The following is a 10,447-nucleotide window of genomic DNA, read 5'->3' on the forward strand; positions in this document are numbered from 1 at the left end:
CTTGTTTATGTGCCATTTCGCTACTTGTTTTAAGTATGGACTTACTTTGCTGTGATCCTTTTACTCGCGATTGTATCTTTAGTAATGATACCCTCACACTTTAACATCATTAAAATATAAACGAGAATGCAAATGTAACAGACACAACAAAATCAAGCTTCATTAAATAGGTTGAAGATTAAACATTTGGGATATTCCCAGTACAGCAAAACAGAAACCCTTGGAAACAAAATACATTAGACTAAATTGGTTGAAACTTAGCTTGCGAAAACATGCGGACAACTGCGCTTGGTATGTCCTGGTTGCCTGCAAAGGCCGCACCTCTTACCTGGTCCCGGCTCAACCTCGTCCATTTCATTCCGAATCATAGTAGACACCGGACGTCCTTCCATTGAACGTCGTAGGAGGGGGTTGGGACGAAGACGTTGTCCTTCTGGAGGGGGCCACATCTTCTCATCCGGCATTGGCTGGAATTCCCTTTCGTAGACCCGAAACACGCTCTCAACATGGTAGACTAAATCAACGTATTGTTGCCAGTCCAATCTCGCATATGCGCAGGCGGCCAAAGCATGTGCACAAGGATAGTGTAACGCCTGGAAGAAACCACAATCACATCTGCGGTACTGAAGGTTAACCCGGAACTGTGACTGCACCCCTACAACAGCTATCTCGTCGACCGTGAAAATAGTAGTATTTCTATCGTATGACGTCACTAACATCTGTGGAATCCCCTCACGGTTCGCTAGTATGCCTTTTTGCAAGAACTGTGAGAACACCTGACCGCTTGCAATCTGCGCTTGTGCTTGCTGACCCTTTAGGACGAACAACTCATTCAGGCGATGGTAAGTAGACTTGACAATTGCACAGACTGGTAGATTTCTAGTGCCCTTCAGCACGGAGTTGATACACTCAGAAAGATTGGTCGTCATGTGACCATATCGTCGGCCCTCATCAAGGTGCTGCAGCCATTTAGGTTGCTCTAACCCTCGGATCCACTCCATCATCTACGGAGATGTAACCGGATCCTTGCTACTGATAAGCTCCAGGTAGTACTACGACTGCTCTTGCGTCTTCGAATATGCAGCATTAACCAGGTGTCTTTTGGCTTCCTTACTCTTGAAACTGGTTGCGAAGTTGGAGGCAATATGTCGTACACAATACACATTGTGTTCCCAGCCACACCCCTCACGCTCCAATGCGGCCTTTATTGCCGCATGCCTGTCGGATATAAGCAGCACTCCTGGCCGAGTTGCGACATGCCTCCTCAAATTGGTGAGGAAGAAGTACCATGAATCTGTATTCTCTCTTTCGACAAGTGCGAAAGCCACGGGTAGAATGTTGTTATTGCCGTCCTGTGCTATGCCCATGAGAAGGGTGCCTGCGTACTTACCATACAGGTGTGTTCTGTCCACTGACACCAGTGGTATACAGTGCCTGAAAGTTTCAACACATGAAGGGAACGACCAGAAAACCTGGTGAAACATGACACTATCACGGTCGAGTGTGTTTCCGACATAGTACGGCCGCGTTTGGAGGTCAACAATTGTCCCTGGTGCGAAAATGCGTACTTAGTTAAGCATGTGAAGGACTAAAAGGACATTAAATATCAAAGACCATTCGATAATAAAACGCAAGTAATACCTGGGAGGAAAGCTTGCAGAGCATTGAGGTATCTACGCAGCTGGTCATACGACTCGTCCCAATCACCATAGATCCTTGCGATTGCCTTTTGCTTCGCGTGCCAAACCTTCTTGTATGACACCTTGTAACCGTACGCTGACTCTACCGATCCTTGCAATACCTTTACACATATTGTCGCATCAGCATGCACCATAGGGAATATGTGCTGACAGATGACATTGCTATCCAGTTGAGCGTGGTCTTGAGACATTAAACTTGCCAAGCAACTGTGAGGCCCTTCGTACTTTCGAAATTTCCAAAATCTAGAGGACCTTGTCTTCGCAACCCGTACCATCCAGCGACATTGATCCCCGAACTGCTTGCATCGACATACATACCTACTTTGGTCTGACTCTACCACCTTATATTCTGCACTCCTACGGATGTTATAGTTTTTTACTGCTAGCATCGCTGTTTCCCGATTAGGAAATTTCAACCCAATCTCGAGCTCCATCTCTCCTGACAAAGGGTAGCTGCTCGGTCCGTCCTTTGCATTACTGGAATACATTGCTGCAAGATTTAGGGACAGATAGTGTGCTGGTGTGGATGAGGATACACCACCACCTTCCGGTTCGACCCGTGTTGCCGGAACAGCATCGCCATGTAGAGGCTGCGTCTCCGGAACGGCTTCTGCCTCACCATCACTGAAATCTTCAATGTCATCCTCGTCAGACGTATCTGCAATAGCAGCATCAAGAACCATATCGACCCCAACATGTGTAGAAGGGGCGGGGCATGCTCCACGAATACCTACACTCTGTTCCCGCGGAACGAACGCGTTGAAGCTTGGACTTGGGGCCCTACTAGTATCCCGAGCCGGAACAAAATCAGTCGCCCCACGATTTCTCACACCCTCCACATTATTCGAACTGGATGAGCTTCCACCAATATCTTGAAGATTCAAACAAAGCTCCAACGAATAGATGCTTCATATGCTGCGATGATAAGAAAACATCATCGACACATGCTGATCGGATTTTATTTGCATTTTTTGATAGGAAAACGAGTTGGTCACTACAACCGGCATCCTGTAAGTCAGCTTCCTGATTTCTTTTTTTCTAACCATTCCGGTATGCATTAGAATCAAATTCTTCAACTCTTGCAACGATGTCTGTGGCGGAATCATTATCCACAGTGGATCATCGCAAACGAATGTAATACCTTCTGCTGTATGAGAAATTTCACCGTTTGGGTATATAATCACGTAAACGTTCTCCGAAGCCATAGAAATAACAAACAAATCTTAACACCAGAAATTCTTTAAGAAAGAAAGAGGGTGAAGAGATTGAGAGCAACTTTCGAGAGTGAGAGGAGAGTGAAAATAATGGCTTTTTTCGGGTCATTTACGAGCCTTTATATAGCCAAATTCTGGTCTCAATTCGTGGACGGTACACGTGATTTTCATCCAATTCGTGACCGCCACCCCAGGTTTTCCCATTTCGTGGATGGCAGCCACTAAATGGCTATCCCTCCATTTCGTGTGCGTCAGAGTTGAGTTGGACCCTGCACCTGTCCCCTTCATTTCGCGGGCGCCGGTTGTAAGATGGTAGGCATCTCCATTTCGTGGCCGACGATCTTGATATGAGCATGCGTATTTAAGAAAAAATTTCAAAGCATGCGAATCAGGAATGAAAGTGTTTCCAATGTTTATATATATAAAAAAGTCTAATAATAATTGTTGTAATTTTGTACTTACCCGTGAAATTGATAAAGAAATTTCGAATTGTGGGCCTTCATAAGTAGAGAGATTAATGATAGGGAGGCCAATAGTGAAATGAGGATCAGTCTGTATAAAACCTGGACACATCATATTGTAACATCCTGTTGTCCTGAATGAATCCGACTGTAATCATTTTCCAACAACTTATTCATTAACTAATTCAAAATTAAATTAAAATGCAAATAAAATAATAAATAATGATTGTACAACATTTCTTTACTTACCGTCCATAGAACGAAAACGTGTGCTAATTTGTTGTGATAAATTTGTGGGGACACCTGTATGTATACATGATCAAATACTTACTATTTCTTTTTAAATATAAGAGGGTGAATGTTTTTTTGAAAGAACTAAACAGAAATTACTCTAAAGAGAATAATCTTAGGAAGAGAGAAAAATAAATAACATTTTAATTACAAATTATAGCCAAACATTATCAACATTATCATCAACTTATTTATATAAGTATTATCTTTCCTTAATTCGTGGTAAAGAGACCAACTACTAAATTGTTTAATGACAGAAACTAAAAATTTAAAAGAGTGCAAATTATTCTGACTGAGCAAATACTTACTATAATAATGAGTTCTTGAGAGCAAGTTATTTTAAAGTTGAATGTAAAATCGTTTTTCCGAACAAGATTAGTTTTAGCTTTAGAATATTTTGATTAAAAGAATACTTATTTATAAAACAAGAAGCTTGCATAAATAGTTAAATACCCTTTATTCATAGGATAGGAGTGTGAGTGTGTGTGCAATTGTGCATCGGATCATTTTAATTTTAATTATGTTAATATATTAATAAAATAAACTATTAATAATAACAATAATTAATTCTGATTCACTATATGAAAATTAATGTTAAAATATGGATGTTTATTGAATTTTTGTACTAATTAAGAAAAATTATCATCAATACTAAATTCAATTAATTTTAAGGATTAAATAGTATTAATCAATTAATAACATGTCATTAATACATTGGCATTGACTTTTACTAATTTTGAATGAATTAATTAACTCTGATTGTTAATAAGAAATAGTTGAAATAAAAATTTAATTATCTCCATTTTATATTTGTTCGAAACCAATAAATAATTTTTTTAAAAAGTCCAAAAAAGGAAGGACATAAATAATGGATAGTAGTCGTTTACATATTTGTTTGAGAGGTTTTCTCAGATTAATTAATTAAATAAATTGAACATTACCTGCCATCCAAAAAGGATTGTGTTAATTCCATCAGATTCACCATTCTGAACCGCAATTTGAGCAATACTCATTTGATACTTCCTTACTTTTGGTTGATAAACATTGATGTGGCCATTAACTCCCATATACCCACCCTCTCTATTGTCCATTATCATTGCTACAAGCTACAAATTAAAATCATGTAATAATTATTCATTCTTCTTAAATTATTTGTTTCTTTCATTTTTTTTAATAAATTTAATATATTTAGACAAACAAATATTCAGATACATTCATTTTTCAATGACTCCTAGAAATACAGAAACATTCCATGTAGAATGCATTGTTCATCCATAAAACTAAACGCAAATTAAAATAAGAGAAAAAGACAAATAGGTCCTGACTTTTGTCCCACGAACATTTTTGTTCTTGATTATTGAAAAATATTTTTAAGTCCCTGACCTTCACAAAACTTGGACGGATCAGTTCCTCCGTCCAAATGCCTCTGTCAGGGATTGATCCGTCCAAATGCCTCCGTTAGGGACTGATCCGTCCAAGTTTTGTGAAGATCAGAGACTTAAAAGTATTTTTCAATGGTCAGGGACGAAAATGTCCGCGGGACAAAAGGTCAAGGACCTATTTGTCCTTTTCTCTTAAAATAATTGTCATTAATTTATTTTATTAGTCTTTATAATTTTATTGAATTTTCAATTAAATTTTTATATTTTTTTAATTATGTCCCTATATCATATTAGATTTTATAACTAAGTTTCTACTGTGATAAAAATATTAAAATCAATGAAATATTCTATACATTAAGTATATTCATTTTGCTTAACAGAATATCCCATTAATTTCAAGCAAGAACTTAATTACAAAATCTGATATAATATAGGGACTCAATAAATTTTTTTTATAGAGATCTAATTAAAAACTCAATAAAATTATATATAACGACCGATAGAATAATTAAACCATTAATGTTAGGAAGACAAAAAAATTGTTAGAACTTACCTTATTTAACATTATTAATTATCGCAATAATTAATAAATACTAAATAAGATAAATTATGGCTATTTTAACTAATTTTATTTAGTTATCAAACATTTTTGTTAATTAATTACCGTCTCCAAAAAGAAAAAGAAAATTACTTACATGATTTCCTGGAAAGCTTTGAGTGAAGTGATGATGAGCAAAAGAAGTGGTTTTGATTCCATTAATAAGGTCATCTTTAGATGTTCTACGGATAGGAACATACCCTTTTGGACAAGACAATTTCTCTAACGCAAAATCTAGTGTTTTATTTGTTACATAATTAAAAGCATGCGCCCTTCTCCCTAGAAAAGTTGGCTTTCTCTGCATCAACAAATAATCTATATAGTGAATTAACATATAAATAAATAAATAATTAAAATTTATTTACCCCATTAGAATATAGTCACTTTTATTTTAATATGACCATTGGATAAATATATGTAATATGAAAAAATGAGTAATTCATTCTTTTTCAAATCGTTTGTCACATTTTATGATATTTTTTGTCCTTTTGTGATGATTTATTCTGATACCGATTTAACTCATATCGATATATTACATTAAATTGATATAACAACCCTGTATTACACCATTTACTTTATAATATAAAAAAAAAAAATAGCCGAATATAGTACCTGAAGCTTATGATTTTTCAAGAAAGGATGGTCAAAAGCTGGTTGCTTGTGGATATCAATACAATCAACAATATAACCTTCTTCTGTCTGCAGGTACCACACACTATATCTTTTAATAAAAATAAAAATAAAAAAATTAAATTATGAGAATTTAAAGAAGTATATCGTATATTTTAATAAATAAATGATAATACTTGGAAGCTCCTAATGGGAGGCTTGTTGATGAGGTTCAGATGTCTCTTTATTTCGTCTTCTTCTGTTGTAGATATGGGTAACGTAGTAGCATCAACCCTGTAATCATTGGCTGCTAAGCAAAAGAAAAAGAATAATAAAATATTGGCCATTTTCAGAATTCTCAAACTTGTTTTATGTGGATCCTTAAAGCTATTATGACAAATCCATGTTAGGAACACACACAATTAAAAAATTGGTAATATTAGAAAAATAAAAAAATAGTTAGAATTTATCATATTTAATATTTATTAATTTTAATAATAATTAATAAATAATTTTTATATTCTGAACCAAAATATAAAGTCAGATTCAATAAAAATAAAAGAATTCACCTAAAAAGAATGATCTTTATAATTTATCCAATCTCTTAAGAGATTAGACACGTCAAACTTTATTTATCAGAAATAAGTAATTGTTTCTCCAAATTTCTCTTATTATTTCTATCCCCACTAAAAAATAGATTTCAACAAACTCTCAAAATAAAAAAAAAAAACGGTTATCTTTTAATAAAGGTAAAATGAACTACTCCAAAAGATAGTTATTAACTGACACTACTAAAGTATATTCACATTCTAATATACTAAAAATTTGCCTAAAGTCTTTACTAACTTAAACATCAGAGTCTCTTGTAAGTACCACCTCCTACCTCCTTACGAGAAACTCAGATGGCAGTACCTCGACGTAAGAACAAGTTGAACACGCTCTCATAAGGAGTTTGGGCCTCACACTCAGATCCAAATTAACGTTTCAGACCCTCAAAATAAATACTAAATAAAATAAATTTTAATTATTTTTACTAATATTTTTTGTTATCAAATATTTACTTAAAAAAAATACAAATAAAAAAAGATATCATTATAAATTCTCCAAAAAAAAAAAGCAATTAATGTGTGTCATTCAAGTGTATACCAAGAAATAAAAATATTTATTGTTTACCATTCTAAAAATAATTTAGATAAAATGTGCTCTAGTGACATATTTTAAAAATATAATATAAATTTAAAATTTTAATGTATTTGATACATTTAAGCACTTATCTTTTTTATAATAATTGATCAAATATTTTATTTTTTAATATTTTTAAAATATATTTTCAGAATATATGTTAGTCAAATCTAAAAAAGAATATTAAATATATTGTGTGTTTAAGTCATTAAACACTTTTGATTTTGAGTTATTTTTTTAAGACATGCATTAATATGATTTTATTTTATTTTTCACCACGAATCTGTAACACGTGTCATAAATGAAATCCTTCCCTAAACAGCAGATTATTTCAACCCAATTACATTCTTTGTGATTTTCAAGTCAATATGTCATTAACAGTATGTATCTACTATGAAAGGAAAAACATAATTCAATTAAAGACATTTTTTTTCCAGAATTAAAGATTTTAAAATGGTACAAACATCTATAAATTTAATGGGCTTTTTGTTAATGAGTGCCTTAAGATATTTATTAAAATTATTTTATTTAAATTAGTCAAGTGGTTAACTTACTCTTCATCTTAAATAAATATTGAAAGTTTGAATCTCACTTTATGTACTCAGCAAGCCAATAATCTATTGTTTAACAGCAAATCCTTAAATGAAATTCAAAATCTCTCAGGTTAAGAAATACCGTGAGCAATTAAAAAAAATGACTTCACTTAATTTTTTTTCGTTAAATATACAATAGATGTTTTAAAAATTTAAAATATTGTCACCAATTTTTAAAAAAATATATTTAACTTTCCATATTACTCTTCTTACAAGTGTTTTTCTTTTTTTTTTTTTTTCGATAGTAAAAAGCCACTTTATTCTGTCTCTTTTTATTTAAATAAAAATCATTATTTATATTTTTCTCCAAAATTTCAAATATCTACACGTTTATGCATTATTAAGGTATTTCACGGGCAAATACACATATTAGTATGCCAATGAGTTACAACTTAAATGACATAGTCTTCTCATATTCACTTAACAGGTAGTGGATTTAAGTCTCCCTATCTTTAGCTATCTTTAGTTAAAAAAAAAAAAAAATACACATATTAGTATATTACTCGTGCATGAACAAGCAGATAGGGAGTTTATGACAAGTTGGCAGTTTCGCAAGACATGGACATGGAGTTTGTAATTTCTACAAATCCTCGGACGAGTTTGTTTGTCCCTTCACCATGTGTTAGTTTGATAAAAATGACAACCATTCATGCAAAAGCATTAGCCTCGACTAAATTTTCAAAGTGGTCTCCAAGATTTGCGCGGAGCACCAATTTGACCCTTGAGATTCCAATTGCACTAATTTGGACCTCTAGATTGAACTCCGGACTAAATACAGGTCCCTAGTACAATTTCAAGCATGAATCAGCAGCCGAAAAGTTGATGTGGCCCGGCCAGTGCCACATGGAATGAATGGAATGACACTGTTTTGATCCTAGGTCCGTTTTGAAAGTAAAACATCGCCGTTTTACTATGCAAAGGAATGAAAAGGTTGCTTGGTGAGAAGGGTAATCACTTACAATGTCTTCTTCCTCTTTTCTCACCAACATCAACGCTTCGTCTCCTCTATAGCTAGAGACAATGGCAATAGATTAGGGCAATGCTGCTTCGTCGTTGATTTGTTTCGTTCTTTGAGCGAAAGTTGGAGGAAGTCCCATGGAGAGCTATTGAAGTATAGGGTGGGAAGTTATTTAAGCTATCTTCAATATCAGTTTTTTTTTTTTAAATATTTTTTTTGGCTCATTTATCATTCTTCCCTTGAGGGGTTGTTTTAGTTTACTCTTTTCGTTTGCATTCATAATTTTTTCGGAATGATCTGTTGTTAGAGTTTTTATTGTTTATATATTTGAACGAAGTTTGGATGCTCTGTTTTTGTTGAATAGAACAGGGACTGTTTTTGATGGTGTCGTGTGTGTTTGTTTTTTTCTTTAGTTGCATGTGGTTTAAGTTTTTTCTTGTTTTGTTATGATGCAGATGGATGCAGTTTTAGATATAATGTTTCATCATAGAAAAAAATTTGAAAAGGATAAAGATGAGAGGTTGGCTTATTCTTCTGGCAATAAGAATTGTTTGGGTGAGGTTGATATGAACAGATTAGATGTGTTCTATCTGAGAAACTACTAATGAGTTAGATTATGACAAAATGAAGGAAGTGGGGTTGAGACGTTTAAACTCTGATAATGAGTTGAGAGAGTTGTGTTTTTTTAGGAGAAAAAATGGTATTATTGATGTGTACATTGAATATGGAATTTCATCACCGGAGATACTAAAAAGGACAGTAGGTTATAGTATACCTTGATGACCAAGTAAGGGATCTTAGAGAATAAGCAAAGTTAAATGTCACCACTGTCCAAAACCCTTGTCCCAAAACTACTACGGTAAAGCTACTTCCGTTGAGTGTGAGCAAAGCAACTAATGATCCTAAATCCACAGTGACCAATACTCCGCAAGCTAAAGAAATAGTACCAAGGCCTATCAATTTTAATTCGAAATTAAAGCTTAAGCCTAAGACAGTCTCAAAACCCACACAAAACAAAGTGACTAAGATCAAGAGATACTGATTGAGATCTTCCACCCTCAAGACTTTAGAAAAAGTTGTTTTAAAATCAAAAGATAGATGGAGGTGATGCCATATTTGTTGTCACATAATTTATAAAATTGAATAAGATACAATGTACTGTGAGATAAGATCTTATTAGCTAGTTTCAAGAGTGCTCATCGAATAGTATGCTGATATTCAAAGTGAATGTTTTGAAACGTAAGAATAGAAAGAATGAATATAAACTTGGCCTCAATTGAAAAAGTTTCTGTAAATTGTAGGGAATTAAGAAATGATACTTATGTATTTTGAGTTGTAATAGAATAAATAAATTTTTTATCTTTAATTAAAAAATTAAACTATAAATATACTTTTATTGATGTAGAAAATGACAGTCTAAGAGAACTGAAGAAAAGAAAGTCTCAAACAGGAAACAGAA

The 10,447-nt window shown here is 33.6% G+C and overlaps 1 protein-coding gene across 1 annotated transcript; it reads right to left on the bottom strand.

Annotated features, from left to right (window-relative positions):
• Positions 1-257: 257 nt before the first annotated feature.
• LOC114925007 (uncharacterized) lies at positions 258-1,001 on the bottom strand. Its single transcript, XM_029291273.1, has one exon. It carries the CDS (start codon positions 999-1,001, stop codon positions 258-260), a length of 744 nt encoding a protein of 247 aa, XP_029147106.1.
• Positions 1,002-10,447: the final 9,446 nt, after the last annotated feature.

Source organism: Arachis hypogaea, chromosome 3 (assembly GCF_003086295.3).
Source record: "Arachis hypogaea cultivar Tifrunner chromosome 3, arahy.Tifrunner.gnm2.J5K5, whole genome shotgun sequence".
In the NCBI taxonomy this organism is placed as follows: Eukaryota; Viridiplantae; Streptophyta; class Magnoliopsida; order Fabales; family Fabaceae; genus Arachis; species Arachis hypogaea.